The 19069-nt window shown below is 40.9% G+C and overlaps 1 protein-coding gene across 1 annotated transcript in view; it reads left to right on the top strand.

The window, feature by feature from the left end:
- The window catches only part of ush2a (Usher syndrome 2A (autosomal recessive, mild)), a 292843-nt gene extending 274683 nt beyond the window's left edge, over positions 1–18160 (top strand). Inside the window, exons 75-82 of the mRNA XM_036135732.1 lie at positions 12896–12977; positions 13071–13216; positions 14154–14495; positions 14663–15024; positions 15131–15500; positions 15944–16225; positions 16326–16495; positions 17815–18160. Coding sequence (XP_035991625.1) covers positions 12896–12977; positions 13071–13216; positions 14154–14495; positions 14663–15024; positions 15131–15500; positions 15944–16225; positions 16326–16495; positions 17815–18160 — 2100 coding nt within the window. The remainder of the gene's footprint in view (positions 1–12895; positions 12978–13070; positions 13217–14153; positions 14496–14662; positions 15025–15130; positions 15501–15943; positions 16226–16325; positions 16496–17814) is intronic.
- The last annotated feature ends 909 nt before the right edge of the window (positions 18161–19069 follow it).

The raw sequence follows: 19069 nt of genomic DNA, 5'->3' as shown, positions 1-19069 counted from the left end.
CTTCTATCCTTTCTTCTGTGCCGTGTTTCTTCCATCCTTTGTCCTTTTTGTCCTTTCTTTTCTATTTTATTTATAGTGCTTCAATCATTCTTTCCTTCCATCCTCCATGCCTTTCTTTCTTTCTGTACATTCTGGACATTTTTATGTTGAAAACCTAGCCATTATTGAAATATCTGCCATGTATTCATCATATATTTGTAATGAACTAACTTAGTTTAGTTTGACCCAATAACTGACAGTTGAGCAAGAGAAATGGTTACTGGAGGGTTAGAGTTAGAATCAGAATCAAGTTTATTGCCAAGTAGGTTTGCACTTACAAGGAATTTGACTTGGTGTTGATGGTGCAGACAAAATAGATATATATACAGAAGGGGTCGAATACAGTTTATTCCTTTCCCAAAACCTAACAGGAGTATAGAAAAATGTAAAAGATTGTTAAAGGCATGCGGCCGAACTCATGAGCAGTTGAACACAACAGTGATCAAATACATATTTGACATATTTGTCAGTACGAAGGTAACTGCAAGCAAATGTTTGCATGTTGCGACATTCTTCATTGTCATTGCTGACTAATGTTACTGCTACTTTTGTATCCTATGTTGGTTATTAGTTGAATTTTTAATAATTTTCAAACAGAAACACAAAACCATCCCGGCTGTCTTACAGCTAAGCCAGTCTAATGACGAAGTTGCTCAGGGTTGTCCATAATGTTCTTCATTTTATGAATAATTCTTCTTTGCAAATTCATCTCCAGAGGTCCTAGAAGAATCCCGAGAACAGAGACGGCCTTCTTTATAAGCTTGTTGATCTTCTTTAGTTCAGTTGCTCTGATGCTGCTCTCCCAACAGATGATGGCAGAAGAGATTACATTCTCCACAACAGACTAATAAAAGATCTGCAGAAAATTGCTGCAAACACTGAAGGACCTAAGCTACCTCTGTAAATCCAAACCCTTAACTTTTACCAATCCAAAAAGTTAAATGTATGTGTTTTTTTTCTACATCCAGTGCAAGTAATATAAAAAACACAAATTATTGATTGTACAAGTTGATAAAAGTTCTCATACCAGCTCTATGCTAAACTTTTCATTAGAAATTATTACTAATGCTTCAACTTTTACTGCACAAACTTTAATATACTATATATGATGCAAAAACATTTGCTATAACTGTGTATTGGGGCTTTCAAGTTGCTCCTGTTAAAAACTATGTGATACAGAGACCATTGCACAATAAACACACTTATACATTTTTTAAAACTGTTTCTAAGATTTTGATTTCATGAGAAGGTGTTGTGCTTTTAGACTTTTCATGTGCCCTTGCTCTTAAAAACACCTTTTGACAAGTAAGGGAGATAAAATGATTGGAGGGGATAGCAAAATTCAACACTGAGTTCACAGAGGTTGGAATCAGCAAGAAAGGACTGGGTGAGAAAATGAGAAGACTCATATATAGAATTTGTTTGGCCCTCGGTCTATGAAACCCCTTTTTTAGAGGTCTCCAACTCTGATTGGAGAGCTCTTAGTGTTCTGCATAAACAGCCAAATAATCAGGCTGCAACCCTTCTCCTTACAGCAAATCTTCTCTCTGCCTCCTTGTCTTTTGCAGAACTACTTCCAGTAGTATCTCTACTCCTTGAATCCAACACAACATTTCTGTCTGAGGCGTCTCTGCCTCTGTATTAAATTATAGTTTTTATGTTACACTCATCCATCGTGGTTTGCCCCCTTCTTTTCCTCTTCTTTTTCCTCTTTCAAGTGAGTTTCTATTTCCCTGCCACTGCCTTGCTCTCTCTCTCTCTCCTCCCTCTTGTTCCCTGACTCTCAAACACACAGTGTTTCTTGCAGTAATAACAGGCTGTGTGTTATTGTGTCTCTGTCTGTGAAGAGGCCACACCATCCACTGCAGTGCTCTCCACTTGTTCAAATGGCTGTTTAATGCTACAGCTGTGACAAAATGGGATCACTTCAGATGAAGGCTCGGAGTGAATGTGAGTGTAAAAGAGAGTGATTAAAAAAAGTGTTAGTGTGTTTCTGATCACTGAGCCCATTCAGCTCTAGAGGAGAAGATGTTTGGTGTGCTTCTGCATAAGCAACTTCTGTTTGTTTTGATTGATAGTAGGCATTACTTAGTTTTGAAGAGGCCCTTCTTGCCTCGGTGAGCTGTCTCACAGCGTGCATGTGAATGGATTGGGTTTGTGTTTGTAATGGACATTCAGTAAAATGTCTATTGTCTGGTGGTGAGAGTTATGCTAGATAAAGACTATTATATTGAGACCTGGCCTGTGTTATTAACGAAACCCCAAGTGTAATTTTAAAAGTTTGGGTTAAGTTTCATATTACCTTTGCTTATGCTATGCCTTGTAAAAGTAGTCATACCTGTTGAACTAAAGGCTGGGTCACACGGCGGGATTTTAAAAAGTCGGACGGTTTTCAAAGAGATACCACACGTAACGATAAAAAATCTTAGATTAAACATGTTTGTCCCTATAGTATGTGGTGTCCGATCAGACGGCAAGCTCAGCACACCACACACAAACAGATTTCGCTTAAGATCATTCAGATATCAGATGAGAAATCTTGTGAATCCTCTCAAGATCAAATGTGAGTTCAGAATAAATAAACATGGACGATTAGGAAGAACAATGCCGACCGTCTGTGGACTAATTTTAACAGAGAAAAAACATAACAAAAAGAAAAGGAGTTGGTTAAATAAGCGGAGACAACACAACCGGGGGGTTGGGGTCTGCTCTACGCTTGCTGCACTATAAAATGAAGGCGAGTTGGGGGGTTTTCTCTCTCTAGGAATCCCATACCTCACTTTCCGATTGGCTATGTTGTCACGTTCAACAGGCTGCACACTCTTTTGTCCTCAGGGGAGACCACAAACAGCAGGATATCGGGGTAAGACAATCCAACATGTTGAATATCCTCGATTTGAGGTTGGCACGGTCCCGACATTCCACCGAGCGGACCCGATCGCTCTTAACAGGGTCTGAACTTTGACTGGTCCATTCTAACTTATGAATATGCTTTGATCTAAACCATTCTATCATAGTTCTAGCTGTGTATTTAGGTGACTCTTTGCCCCAGCGGTAAGTTTTTCATGGCCTCTAAGATGCTTTCTTCCATTAATACATTTTCTTGATCTCCATCACATTCTCCATCAACAATACCATGAACGCACGGCTTCGCTCACTTATGAGTGTTTCAGGAGCAGTTTTTTTTTCAGGGCCAGCCCGGGTTTTTGCGGCTCTGCTGAGGAGTAAGGCCACTGCGAGCTGACTCGAGAGGAGTTTTGAGTGAATGTCCTTCTTTTCAGTGATAGGCTGTGGGTAGAGAAGAAATTAGAAGGTTTTCTCTGAAGAAGTCCAGAAAAACTGAAGAGCGACACATTAATATTAAGGACCACTATAAACAGACTGGGTCAAACCGAAACATTATTTTATTATTTTCAAACCATAAACCTTGCCTAAGGGAAAATAGAGAAAACACACTTCAGCTTTCTATACCAAGACAAGCTGTATCTAATCTGAGGATTTCTCGAAGCTTTCTCTCATTACACACTGAAGGCTCTGAAGTTTTGTCTCTGAAGTTTCCATCCATCCACGTCATGTGGTACAAGGCCGCGGCTGTCTGCCTTTACCTGCTGCCCGCCCGTCTTTCTGTATAAAGCACCCGGGGGGAGCAGTGAGGTACTTTCACAGAGGTGGCCGCTGAAAAGAGCTCAAATACGGTCAAACCTCACCCTCCTTTCACTGACAGGGCAGCCTGCTGTGAACCAGTGGTGTTCTTGGGAGCTCTGGCCGTTCTACAAATGCTCGATCCGAGAAAAGATTGAAGCAGGCTACGCTCCCCTGGTTTTGCAAAGGATTAAGCCCAGAAATCAAACCCATAAAAAACTCACTCCTCCCTCGCTCCCGCAATGGTTGAGGTAAATATTGACAACGTGTCTGAAATCCTCGAGACGAGGCAGCAATGTTCTTCAGGAGCTCTGGCCACTCTACAGATGCTTGATCCAGGGAAACATTCAAAGCAGGCTCCACTCCCCTGGATCAGCCGGGATTTAATCCCAAAAATCAGGCCAATAAAAAGAATTTAATTGCGGCTAAAAATCATTTTTATTGTGTTCTCCTCGCCTCGCAATAGCTGAAGTAATAGTTCTCAAATTGTAAATCAGTGGATAAAAACAGCCAGAGAAAGCAGCGGTATGGTTTGGTTATTGTGGGCGCTATTCAGAGCTTAGACACCAAAAGAAATAAAAAAAATAACACAAGCCCCACATAAAGTGGTCTGACTCCCACACAAAGTCCTGCAGTAGTCGCTGCTTGTCCTCCCGTCTTTTGTATTCCTTTTCTTCAGGGGTTCCCGCTCCAGTCAATGCTGACCATCCCACCCCCTCCCCCTTCCAGGTGATTATACTTTCACACCCAGAACGGGAGGCCATGGAGAAATACCTAAGTAACTCCCTGATTACGAATATTATTCACCCATCCTACTCCCAGTGGAAGCTGTTTTTTTCCTTGAAAAGTAAGATAAGACTCTCAGTGTATTAAATTCAGAAGATTCAATCAGATCACTGTAAAACAATATATATATATATATATATATATATATATATATATATATATATATATATATATATATATATATATATATATATATATATATATATATATATATATATATATATATATATATATACGTAAGGCAGGTCTTTCAAAGACTCCAAAAGAATCATCTATTTGTCAGGCAGAAACATGTACATTTTTGTGAACTCCATAGACTTCCCGGGCTTCGTTGGAAGATGCTTACTTATAGTCTGGTTGTCACAATGCTTACTGCACTCACCTCAACCAAAAGGGTTATTTCCTGGTCTACTGAAGTTGATAATGTATTCTTTGAGTTGAAGAAGAAGAAACGATTCTCTGCAGCACATATCCCGATTCATCCAGATCCATCCTCATAGTTCATCATGGAAGTGGATTCCTCGGTTCCTGGGGTTGGAGCTGCCCAATGTGGGCCTGCTCCCATCAAATCCATTTAGGCAAAGGAGGAACCTTAAGCAGAACTTTCCAAACTGATTGGGTGAAGCGACACCTAGTACCATCCTACCAAACATTGGTTTTAGCCAATCACATATCAAATGAAGATGTCGTAAGCAGCAGGCACCATGAGAAAGTGAAGTCGCGGGTTTGGGTTCTAAACTAAGTGACGCTGCCACACTACAAACACTCAGTATGACCAGCTGAAATATCCCTTCGCCTCATAACGCCCTGCAGCTCATCCTGACAGCAGCAGAGTAAACTCAGGAGGAGCCGCTCTGCCGTATTTTCTGCAGTTGACGCTGCAATAACTGATGATAACTGCTGAAAGTAGATTAGGCGGTGCTATTTTGAGATCGGTTCTAAAGATGAGTTTTTACTCCCTGATAACATTGCAGAAACATCCTGCAACGTGACGTCACAAACTGGGAGGTGGCAAGTACTGTTCTCGGCCAACATGGATGGCTCCAGTAAAGCACATTCAAATGAAAATTACTCTTAATTAAAGAAACTTATCATTTATTGAAAAGTATGTAATAATTTTATATTTAAAGTACTTTCAGCAGTTTGAATTCTGATTATGACCGGACTTCTCCTTTAAAACTTTTTGAAGTTGTGCTACGTTGGTTTGTGCCTTTAATTCTGCACATAAACCTTCTTTATGTATTCAGGTATAAAAAAAATGGTATTTGCTCGGTACACATGCATACCAAACTGTACCAGCTCTCTTTGGTTTGAATACTTCACTATGCCCCTAGTGAATGACCATGTATTAGCAGGTCAGGAGTCATGCTAAACCATTTTTATGATTAAACAGGGCATCAATAAATGCTTTAAACCTTTCCACAACCTTATCCTTGTCGTGCCTGATCTGTTACTTGGTTTTCATGGTGCATTTTGGTCACAAACAACTAGTTGTTAAACTAGCAGTTTATTTTTTTTACATCTAAAATTAGAGGACCAGTGGAGAACAAGCATATCCTCAGTTATTTTGATTTCAGAGGATGGCCTTTAAGTATATGTCCACTAGTCTACATCACACACTGGAACACACATACACACAACTTGATACTGTATATGCCCAACAAATTTGCTGCTCCTGGGGTCTTGAGCCGCCAAAGCCAATCATAGATGTCGGTGTGAAGTGGGTAAGCCTGCTCCAAGCCCCTACAGTCCCTCTCTACATCGGTGCTGGCCACAGACAAAATGCATGCCTAATGGCACTCTGTGTGTCAGTGGGTGTGTCTCCACATGCCTTTGTGTGTATGTATTGCACGGATGGCTGTATGTGTCAGGGTTTGTCTAACGCATCCTGACTAGCAGGGACACCCATGCAGGGCATTTGTAAACAGACAGGGCAATCGTTCCAGCAGCATTGAATTAGGTATGCACATATAAATATGCAGACACACACACATACAGATTTGGCTTTAGAGCTTGGCATGGGGTGCGATGGATCAGTGTGTGGTGACACTGGCTCACCTCAGAAACCTCCGAAAACAATTACTGCTCTCACAGGGCTGCTCAGGGCACAGCTTGGACTAATAGACTGGACTATTAAGGCAAAGAACTGAACTGCGCAAAATTTGTGAATCTACTGATGAACTGAAACTGGTTAAAATGAGTTTAGATAAAAGCATAAGGATACTGAAAAATTATGAAAAAGTGTGGTTTTGTATTTTCTGTCCCAAACTTTTTGGGATAGACTACTCAAAGCATTTGAAACTCATTCACATTTAAAGTATTTTTTTTCTTCCCATGAGTTGTCATTGGTTCTCATGTTATGTGCATGTGTGTGTTGGATCTGTGTGTAAATGAGAAACAAAGAGTATGCATGCTTCTGTTTCAATTCACATGCATATATGTGTGTTGCCATATGCTAATGCTGGTCTGGTCCTGAGTCTCTATCTCTCTGCGGGACCCAGTACTGGGGCCTGTGTGAGATAATCAGCATAATTCTTTTGACAAATACACATGGTTATTCTTAATTAGTATCACACACTGTCCCCCTGGCTTTACTATGCCTCCCCACCTGAACATCAGAACTCACACAAATGGCCAGTCCTCACATATAAATAAAGTATATTTGAATTGAATATAATTTTAGGCATCCAAGAGTCCGAGTAACAAAACAAAAGGCTTGCAGATACACACTTGTTAGTATATAAGCAACAAAAACTTGATGACACATCATGGTCCTAGGAGCTCCTTCTTTTGTACAGAAGTGCACACTGTCGGGTAGATTTAGAATTAGAAAAAAAGATTTAATGGATTGCTTCCTTGCACTCGTTGCTCAAAGTTGTGTTGAACCATGTTGGATCGGTGAAGGCTTTAATGTATAAATTAGCAAGACCTCTTCCTGTCTCCTCTTCTCTGTTCATATCACTCTCCTTTTTTCTCCCTCTTTCTTGTTTACACACCCCATCATCATCTATCCCCCGACCCCCACCCCTTTTCTCTTCACTCCTTGCTCCTTTCTGTTGCATTTTGTATGATTAACTAGTGACTTTGATCATCTCCATACAGATGCATACAGTTGAGTTCACTGAATTTGAGCTGACAAGAACCCTTTCCTTTCAAATCTTACTCTACAGCTCCTAACATGTCTTCATAAGCTCAGAAAAAAGGCATAAGAGAAAAAAAATCACTATTTACATAGATGTATTTTTTTAGTGTGAAGCAAGTTAGCAAGTCAGACAGTATATCAGAAAACTGCGTAACTGTTCCCCCCCTGAATTCAGAAGCTTGTAGAGCCATCTTTTGGAGGTGCTTTTTTAAGTTGTAGTGTTGAATTTACCAACTTCATCACCCCCCTCGCAACTTATGCATTGCAGATGCTCCATGTTGCAGTCGGACTTGTTGGCGTATCAAGTTTGAAATGTTTCCAAATAGCAGACTTGCCTCGGTCCGGCACTTGCTCCATGTTGCTCTGTGTTTGCTCATCGCTAACTGCTGTGCATACTCTGCGTATCCACCTTTGCAAACATAGAATAGAATTGACTAGATTGCTGTAACTGTAATGCTGTCTATGATATTAATAAAAAAAATGACTGGATCAGAATGCTGGATCGGCATCAATCATCCAATATCCAATCCAGTTAATTAGTCAATGCATCTATAGTTATTTTTCTGGCCACTCTTCCATAAAACCCAGCTCTGATGTGTACGACAGTGTGAACTGTAGCACATACTGTGCATTACATGGACATACTTTTCAGAAAGCTTGAACTTTTCTGTTTCTTTGTATGAGTTTTATGTAATGTTCTAATTTTTTGAAAAACTGAAATTTTGTTTTTATTAGCTGCATGCATCGAAATTAACAAAAATAATTGCACAAAATATATCACAGTGTATGTAATTAATCAACACTTTTTAAATGCTTCTGTGTATCATTTAAAGTGACTCATAAGATTTACACCACAGTCAAATATATAATGTTGACTAAAATTAGTTATATTTATGTACCATTAACTATAACTTACTTAATGTTAGATATTTTATGCACAAATGTTTAGACATGGTGTAGTTGAGGTCCTGGGTTCAATTTCCTAGCCTCGTGAGACCATCCTGATCTCGCGAGCTTTCAAGATTTCACTCGCAGATCAGTCTGGCTACTCTCCGTTAAAGAAAATTTGGAGCCGTTCACCAAACGAACGTCCAATCAGCGTTAGCTTTGAGGCGGGTTGAGGTGTGACGCAACGAGAAGCGCGACAGTTCAGTCTAAAGAACATGGCGGCTTCAGCCAGTGAAACTAGCGTTAGCATGGCTATCGAGCAAGTTTTATCGGAATTACAGAGTATTTCTTTGCTGAGCTAACGAGCCTTTACCTGCAGCAGCAAGACTAGCTTGGCTTGTGGTCGTGTTTTCATCGTCGCTCGTACCAAAGCGACGACGAAGCATGTTGACGAGTACGTCATATGCTTCGTTGATCTGATTGGTTTATTTGGCCTGTCTATCACCAATATAGGCCAATCAGCTAACCAGTATTTTCGCCCCTTCCCAAAATAACTTAAACGGAAGGTTTCCAGATGGATATGCGGAGCAAATCCATCTGGCGGAGTCAGGTTATCAATTTCCAGCCTCGGGCCATTCTCCATGTGCATGGATTTTCTCCAGGTACGCCTGCAAACTCCAAAAACATGACCTTCCATGGTGTACCCCCAACCCCCACTGATATAGACAATGGATGGATATTTTATACATGGATAACATAGGAGAGGTAGATATTAATAAAGAACAAAATAAAATTTAGACTTAAAGCTCAATAATATTAATATTACAAATGTCAGCTTGTGCTAAATGTGATAGATTTACAGATAGAATGTTAACCTCCCAGTGGTTAATCTTGGATTAAAGTCAGAGTTGGCGATATTTTCAGAAGTTCCCCCAAGTCCCTTTCTAAATAACTGCACATGCACAATACCGTCAAACCTGCTCTTCTGCTCTTCAGGGGGATCGCGTGAAAAAAAAAAAATCTCCCAAATCATCTCTTGTCTTATTTCTTTCTATTGAGGCCTTCCTCTTCTTCTCATAAACCTGTAGGCAGTTTGCTTCTTGCGACTGTTCAAAGTACACGGTGAGAGCAGCGGAGCTACAAAGAACGGCTAACACTGATGCTAACCGCTCAGTTATCAGATACATAAAGACTAAAAGTGTGCATGTGCAGCCAGCAAGCTGAAACTAACAAGGAACGTGCACGCACATTAGCATTATGTGAGCGCGTCAGAATGATTTGGCATGTGGGACAACCTATACATAAGGTGATACCCCTGTAACGTGAGGGACTGGGGGGAGTGAGAGCAGGAACAAAACTCTGTCAAATCCTTGTCATTTGGACCGAATGGCAAACATTGGTCAGAGTTTTTACAGGCCTGCAGCTCTCACAGAAATCCAATATTTTATCCTCCTTTTTCTGAATAGATAATGTATTTACTACTTTCAGGATGAAAGGACCATTTTACTTTTATTAGAACAAAAAGTGTTTCTGAACAGGATTACCTAATTAAGTAGGGTTATTGCTGAAAGAAATTATTTATATTTTTGCTTGCATGTGTTACCAACCAATTCCTTAAAATGCTTTCAGTATGAACACAGGTGTGTGTATGTATCAGAGTGAAATAGTTATTGGGGGAGCTGTTAATACAGTGTAATAGTTGTGTATTTCAGCAGCATTTAATAACAGTCTGTTCACCTGCGTGCGTGCGTGCGTGTGTGTGAGAGATAGAAAATTTCACGGTCAGACCTTGATTGTGTGTGTGTGTGTGTGTGTGTGTGTGTGTGTGTGTGTGTGTGTGTGTGTGTGTGTGTTGCAGAGAGCAGCCCGTTAATGCGGTGTGTTTCAGTGATAAAGTGTTTGAATGTATTGCCATCTAGAGGCATGTAGCAGAGTCTCCACGCTCCTATAAAATCTGCCAGCGCCAGATGCTGCTATTGACAATGTGCATATGTTAACCGCTTTATAGGCCACATGCCTCACATATTTCACTGGCTTTTAAGGTAGAGAGATCTCTCATTCTGGCTCACTTAATCTGTCTCTCCCTTTTGCCACATCTATCTTTTTTTCCCTCTACAGATTTAGCCTCCTCCACTCTTTCTTTACTTCACTCACTCACTCAGTTTCTCTCCCGCCATCCCCTTTTCCTTTTTTTATTTTCATCAGTTAACTAACTCACATCTTACTTTTTCTTAATAATCTTTCCTTTTTTCATTTTTTTACCTTCTTTTTTGCACTCCCTCCACTCCTTTCTCTTTTTTTCCCCACTCTTTCCCCACCCGTTGTCATTGTGGTCCTCCCTCCCTCTTTTAGAGAGAAGTGTTGTGATTTGCAGGAGGATTTAGCTTGTGTCTAGGTGTCTAGGGGCTTATTAATCCCGTTTTACTGTGAATGAAAAATATGTTGGCTTCCAGACATGAATATAGTGAGTACATGCGTTCTGGTTGTTGTTCAGACAGTTCAGTCTTGGTACCACGCCACGGTGATTTGTCGGGGATTTCATTTGATTCTGTGAAAATTTGAGCCTTTTTGATCCTGCTGCAGTTGCATTGAAGTGGGTTACCAGTTAATCTCTTTACATATGCTCGGTTATGTGCAAGCAAAATTTGATCTGCAGACTCAACACTTGAAAGAAGCCTACCCTCCTGTGTTATGCATTCACACAAATGTGTTCAAACACAGCGATATCACTCTAGAAGCTGCTTCAGAGCTCCCAGCTGTAAAGAAACACAAAGACAGGGTATAAATGCTACATCCTGGAGCCTAATGCTCCCGGACTTCCGTGTCATCACACGCCAGGGCCTTTTGAAACAACAGTGTGTCTCTTATCAATTAGTAAATGGTGTTTTCACTGTATCACGCACGCATACACACTTTTCCTGCATCTGCCAGGCTGTTGGGCCGGGTCCCACTGCCTAAAGCTACTGGCACACACCCTGGGTTTGTGTGTGTTTGTGTATATAATATGAAATGGTGCATGTGCGACATAAATACTTAATCTGGAAGCTTTGAATTCACCCGCCAGGGACAGCCGTTTGCCTGCTACGTTTCTCGCTCTGTCTCTGCCTCTCTGGCATGTGTTTCTTACTTGACCATGGCAGAGCCTGGATGTTGAAACATTGATATCACAAATCCCATGTTATGTCATCTCAGTTTCCATTGTTAATTTTCATTCCTCTTTTAATGGTTGATGCTCTGGTTTTATTCACACAGGATTTGAGTGTATAACTAATTTCCTCTGGCTGGCTATCAAGTTGGCATTTGACCCACTTCATCATCAGCTTCTCTCTATCGTCTTTTCATTCTTGCTCAATTATTCTTGTCTTAAAGCCAACTTTTCATATATATCCAAAGTAAAAACTATTTAAATCTAAAAAATTCTGAATATCACCATAATCAGACATGAGAAAATAGTAGTACAACAACATTTGAACTTTGTCTGTATGCTATAACATCATAAAAACTGTGGAAATTAGGGAAACAACGTATATGTATTGGCACTGCATACTGTGATGGACTGGCGACCTGCCCTGGGTGTACACCGCCTCTCGCCCAATGATCGCTGTAGATAGCCACCAGGCCCCCTGTAACCCTGCACGGACTAGCAGGTATAGACAATGGATGGATTGTTAAAATTGTGCTATAAAAATAAAGTGGATTAGATTGGATTGGATAGATGTCATTGGAAGATTGACAATTTATTTATGTTTTCCACTTTTGCTTAAAGGTTGACATTTCCAAGTTTCAAATTTGAAAAAGGAACAGGAAGGACCCTTGAAGTCAGTATTTCAAGTGACAAAATAAGACCCTTTTTACATTCCCTAACGTGATATCCAGGATGCCACAATCCAATATATCACAGTTTTTGCTCACACAATGTATGGTACAACCTGTCTTAGTGAAAACGTTGCTACAGCATTTTAGGAGATTTAGCATGTGTTGCTAATAAATAAATAAATACTTCTGGTTACTGAATGTATCAGTTGGCAATTCCACATTTTTTTAAATTTGGAGCTAAAATACAAGTCCTCATTCCCAGTTTGAAGTTTGAAGCACTGTCTGTTACTGTCATCACTTCGAGTTGAACAGAGAATTTTGAACAATTTGATTAGTGTACTTTTCTGATTGAGAGTTTTTTAAGTAGCAAAGATCAATGTTCTTCAATTCAAAAGCACTTTATTTATCCCAGAGGGAAATTAAATAACATCTTTTTGAGTTTTGGTGCTTTAGTTTTAGTATTTACCTTAAAAGTACATTGTGCCAAATATCATTCTGCGTGCCATCAAGTCAACCCAAGTAGCATTACTTGTAACTGCAGTTTGAGAATCAGGGTTCTGTAATATGTTTTCTGTTTCCCAGGGTTCAGTGCTGGAGGCAGCAGTCTTTGGTCTTGACCCCTACAGTCGGTACAGTCTCCGTGTGGAAGCTGTGAATGGGGCAGGTAGTTTGAAAAATGAAAAGAAGGAAAATTAAAACATGTGGCATGAATAACGAGATTACCCTGAGTAAGTCTGATTGTTTCGTACCACTTCAGGCAGTGTTTCCAGTCCATGGGTGGAGGTCATGACCCTGGAGGCTTCTCCGACTGGCCTGGGAAACATCACAGTGGAGCAGAGAGAGGAGGGCAGAGCGTTGCTGCTCAGCTGGGATGAGCCACGCACTCCAAATGGAGTAATCACGGTACTAATGCAAAACTAGAGTTGGCATGTGACTAAGATTTCATTTTTATGATTCCAGCAACCTTTTTTGAAACCATAGATTTTTTTTCTAATGCACAGTAAAAAAGACATATTGCCAATTGCACTGTGACAATATTTCATTGTATTAAATAGAACAAAAAGAGTAGTGCGAAAAAAAGATTTAGGAAAAAACTGTATAGCAAAACAATAAACAAAATGACATAATAAAAGTGGAAGTTTGTACTTTGGATTCAGTCCTGCAATTAGTTGGAGCACTGATTCTTTTAGTTTATGAACATGGATCATAGATCTGGACTAGATTTCACACTGTAATCAAGGCTCTTCCATAAAAAAAAGTTGTCTGCAGTGTACATAAGGGTCTGGTCATAAAGCAATTGTCTTTAAGATGCTTCGCCAGGGTTGTAGTGTTTTGTAGCCCCCGTTCTGTTGGATAGTATCTGCCTCACAGGCAAAGAACCTCTGGAGAGCGCTTTTGCATTTGTCTTTTCAACTAAAGAGGGTTGCAGAGGCTCTTCTCTGGATGTGCTTGCCAAATTAGTGATTTGAACTTAGGGATTTAAACTTCTAGCAGCAGCTCAGTGTCTGCAGCAGGGCTGTGTGAAGTTAGAGTGTCTTGAAAGAAAAAAAATTTTGTATTGATAGTACTGAATATTGATTATTTTTGACAACCCTGAAAAACGTGACAAAAATAATAGACTAAGGGCGAGGTTAAGGTCATTGTAGTGACAACATACAGATACTATATTGGTTCCCTCTTGTGGTTCATTACAGCTGTTATTTTTGACTTGCCTTTAGGCAATCTGCAAGTACTTTAACAATGCTGCACACACGCAGAGCGACCGTAAACAACTCATACAAAACCTTGTCTCTTCAGTGTCCTATCCTGACTGTTTTCTTTCCCATGCCTGTCCATCCAGATGTATAATTTGTACAGTGAGGGGAACCTGGAGTTCAGCGGGCTATTGCGGAGTTTCGTGTTCCGTCGTTTGGAGCCATGGACCGTTTACTCTCTGATTCTTGAAGCCTGTACCGCAGCAGGCTGCACGCACAGCCCTCCTCAGCACATCATCACAGCAGCGGCGCCACCTGCTTCCCAGCGGCCCCCCAGGCCTCTTTCAGTCGGCCCCGACCATGTGTCGCTTACTTGGTACCCTCCCTCACAACCCAATGGGCCGATTGGAGAATATTTTTTGCTTGGAAGGAATTTGGATGAGATGGGGAGGTTACGAAACAATGAAGAGGATACCGATGGGGGAAAGGTTGGAGAAATATTGATCCTATCAATTCAAATGTTTGCCTGAAAGAATAGGTTATGGCTTTGATTTCACTCATAACACGTTTTGCACAGTTTTTTATTTTTGTTTTGCATAAAAATGTAATTCTTAATTGAACCCCTCACCTTGATGAGCCATCGTGCCTCCCACAGGTGCTCTTCACAGAAACATCCCCGCAGAAAGCTGAGTCCTTCTCCTACACAGTAACTGATTTGCGCCCCTGGACCCAATACGAGTTCAGCATCTGTACTCACAACCCAGCCGGACACACCTGCAGCCCCTGGGTAAATGTAACAACTAAACAAGCCCCCCCTCGTGGCCTAGGCCCTCCAACTGTGAGTCACGTCCAGGGCCGGCCAAGTGAGGTGGTCATATCCTGGGCTCCTCCGTTGGAGGCAAACGGGGTTTTACAGTCCTACAGGATACAGAGAAACAATGTCAGTTTCTCATTCAGTTTTGACCCGAATGTCCTGACCTACACAGATGAAAACCTGCATCCATTTTCACTATATAGGTATTTAGTGTCTTTTGTTTCCATTTATTTGTGATCACTCATCGGCTTACAGATTTGTTTTTTAAATAAGCTCAAAAAGCCCCATATTTTTTTGTCTTTTTTATAGCTATTCAGTGACAGCCTGCACCTCTGAGGGGTGTATAACCAGCCCCCAGACCAACATCACAACGCTAGAAGCTCCACCTGCTGTGGTGGAAGCCCCCGCAGTGGACGCCATAACTTCTGATCATATAAACATTTCATGGAGTAAACCGCTGATGCTGAACGGAGAGGTGACAGAATATGTCCTGAAACTGAACAACAAGGAGGCTTATCGAGGGAGAGACCTCAAAACGGCGCTGTCAGGTCTGCAGCCATATACGTCCTATCAACTGGTTCTGTTGGCTTGTACCAGAGGTGGCTGCACTACCAGCAACACAATAACCGTAGTTACTGAGGAAGCTCCCCCAACTCACCTGGCTCCCCCAACTCTTAAGGTAGTTTTTATCTCTTACTTGGAGTTAAAACTTTTTTTTCCATTGTCAACATGAATATTTCATCTTTAAATTAGAACTTTAGATTTGCTTGGGTTATTTTCTCTACTACAAACAGTGTGTAACTGTCTTAGAAACTGTTCCCCATTGTGGGAAAGGATTTCTTATCTTATCTTGACTAATTTTAAAATCTGTGGTAAATCAGATTTATTAAATTTGAGTTATTCCATCTGTACTGTTAACAGTAACATTGTAAAATCAATTAAACAAGCATATGGTCTTTTGAAAGTTTGCCATTTGTACAATGTAAAAAGCTTTTTAAGTTTCATTGATGCTTTGTTATTACTTCTTGGCTGATTTTGTTGATGTGACCAAAACGTAGCACCTCCAGTTAACCAAATCATTACCCTGTTTAATGTATTTCCCCTTCAATTATATATTATAAGGTTACTGGCCCCGAGTCAGTTGAGATCACCTGGAGACCACCCAATCATCCTAATGGGATCATCACTGGGTATGAGCTCTCCAGAGATGGTGAAGTTATCTATGTTGGCACAGACACCCATTATCATGACTTCACTCTTCTGCCAAGCAAGGAGTACAGCTATATTGTCAGGGCCAACAACAGCAGAGGGGCTGTCAGCAGCAACGTAGCCACAGCAAAGACTCATTCATCAGCTCCGTCTGGTGTGGGCTTCCCAACACTAACATCACTGGAGGCAACCCAGGTGGGTCTGTTGTATCAAATGGACCTGAGTCCAGTGCTCTAGATGTTGTCAAAGTTGTCATTGAACAGTTTTGATGCTTTTATGTTCTTTTCCTTGTCAGGTTAGAGTAGAGTGGCAGACGCCAGCTAGACCTAATGGAGACATTGTGAGGTACACTGTGTATCTGAGAGATCCAGTCCAGTCTAACATCACCAGTGCTGTCTTCACTCCAGAGGACAAAGCCTTTTCTGACAAACAAATCATTCTGCGTGGGCTGGGTCCTTACCATAGGTCAGTCAGACGGATTTCTCTCACTAGCTATGTTTCATGATTGAATTAAAATGTATTTGATTGTACTGTTTTATATGGACACTCAATCAATTACTCCGATATGCTGGCTATATTCAGAATAGAACCACCGACATGTTGCCATATTTGATGAGGTTTAGTGTGGAATCAGCTGTAGTAGATTGAATTGCATACAGTGTGCAAAAGCACTCATAACCCTTTAACCTCTTAACATTTTGTCACATTGATTGCAACGACCAACTAATGTATTTTGGGGGAATTTCATGTGATCACAACATGTAACGAAGCAGTGCATAACTTTGAAGTGGAAGCAAAAGGATACTTGATTTTCACAAGTTTTTGCAATTAAATTGTGAATGCCGGTTGAAGAACGCAGCCCAAGCTCCTTCCCCACTGTCGTCCCGACATAAAAATCTGAAAGGCATGACATATATGTATGTATTTAGCCCCCGTAACTCTGATTACCACAGATAAAGTAGTGCAACCAATTGCCTTCAGAAGTCACCTAATAGGCACATAAAGTCCAACTGTAATTAAATCTCAGTATAAATCCAGCTGTCTGTGTGGGCTTCAGGGGTTTGCTAGAGAACTTCTGTGAAAAAATTGTATCAAGAATACCCAAAACCACACCAGACACAAAGCAGAGTTAGCTTATAAAACAATCCCTTGCTTTAAATACCTGATGGAGAATGGTATTATCCATTATCTGAGGATGGAGCATGACAAACTATGGCCACCCACCTAAACTGACAGGCCAGACATGGAAAACCTTGATTAGAGATGCAGCTATAATAATAACCTCTTTTTTTATCAGTCCCATAACCCTCAGGATCATGGCCTGGGCAGTGGTGGTTCTTTGCAAGAAGCCTTGCTTGTGCATATTTACAGTTCAGTCAAATTCATTGGCAGAAAGCCTTTTTGCTCTTGCCATCAGTGGGTGACTGGAGTGTGAATGCCAAACAGCTATCCACTTAAAAACCAGTTTATGCACAGATTCATAGTTTTCAGTCTTTTTTTTTTTTTTTTGGACCTTTCAGTCTTTTGTAATACATTGAGCTAGGCCAGATAAAATCCTAATGAAATTACATTTAAGTTACAAAATGTGGAAAAGTTTTAGTAGCATGAATACTTTTCAAGATACTATTAAACAAAGGATTTGTTTTCTAAATCAATGGGATAATGGTCAAGAAAAAGCAATTTTTTTGTGAATGTTTTGATGTAGTCTGTTATTTTTGGACATATTTGTTTTAAAGAAATGTCCCATGTACATTCCCAATAATTTCTTTTTTTAATCTGTGTAGGTATGAAGTAAGGGTAGAGGCTTGCACAGTGCTGGGCTGTTCCTCCAGTGACTGGTCCTCAGTACTCACGCTGGAGGCTCCCCCTACTGGTCAGCGGGCACCACTTTTAGATCTCACATCTGACCCTCATACCGGCCTGCAGACAAGCTTTCTTCTCACCTGGTCCCCCCCGGCCCAGGCGAATGGTAGGATCATTCATTACGTGGTCCACCGCAGGCTGAACGCCTCAGACAGAGACGAGACGGGTTCATCAACAGTTGTTTACAAGAATGTCTCTACATCATTCAAAGACAGCGGACTCCAGCCTTACACGGCATACCAGTACCAGGTAAAAAGTGTGTTTTGAGCAGTTCTTCTGTAAAGTACATAAATAAAAACACAGTTTTTGTGATTAACCTAAATCAGCACTAAAATAAATTATTTGCTCCTTTTATGTGCGCCGGGGGCCCATAATGGGTTCTCCCAATTAAAAAGGCCCCATCATCTCTGTTTTGAACCTGGATGTCAGGTTGTCAGGCAGTAATTTGTTTGTGGTCCTTTGGCTGGAGCATATTGGTGGAAAAGTAAAAGAAAAATTACATAAGATTTAAAAAATCTTGGCTGCAACAGAAACTTAAACAGCTTAATTTGATACAAAAAACGGGTTGTTTTACCGTGAACCTCTTTCAGAGACAGGACTAATGTTACTAACACATCAGAGGCTCTGCAATAAAATTTATCTTAAACACCTTGTCTGAACTACAAGAACATCACGCTACAGCACCGTGTCTTCCAGCACCCATTATCCCCAACAATCACAGACACACCAGCGCACATTCACATAACTAATCAGACAGGTGTTAAATGGAGCAGTCCATAATCATGCTGTTGTGCTTGTGCATTGGCCCGCTATTGACAGGTTAGCCCTTTGGAAGCAACAATAACATTAGCATTCCTGCCTGTCAGGCATATGAGCTGAGGCCAGAGAACGGATGTAATTGATTGAGTTTGCCTGATTGTGGTGCCGTCTTTATTTACGAGACTTCTAATTTATGACATGAGGAGGGAGGGAAGGAGGAGCTTTGGGAGATGACGAGCGGGCAACGGAGCCATTAATCACCGGGCCCTCTGAGCACCCCACTTCCTGATTACTAGCCAGCCAATCGAATTAACTGTTAGCCTGCTTGGTAACAGAGCTCGTATTGGAAAGACCTTTTAATGGTGACCGCTACATGTCCCTGGAGAATTCAGTAGTGGAGGGGGGACTGAGGTGGAT

The sequence above is a fragment of the Fundulus heteroclitus genome, chromosome 4, assembly GCF_011125445.2.
Source record: "Fundulus heteroclitus isolate FHET01 chromosome 4, MU-UCD_Fhet_4.1, whole genome shotgun sequence".
In the NCBI taxonomy this organism is placed as follows: domain Eukaryota; kingdom Metazoa; phylum Chordata; class Actinopteri; order Cyprinodontiformes; family Fundulidae; genus Fundulus; species Fundulus heteroclitus.
The sequence above is the reverse complement of the archived record's forward strand: the minus strand, read 5'-3'. Positions and strand labels throughout refer to the sequence as shown.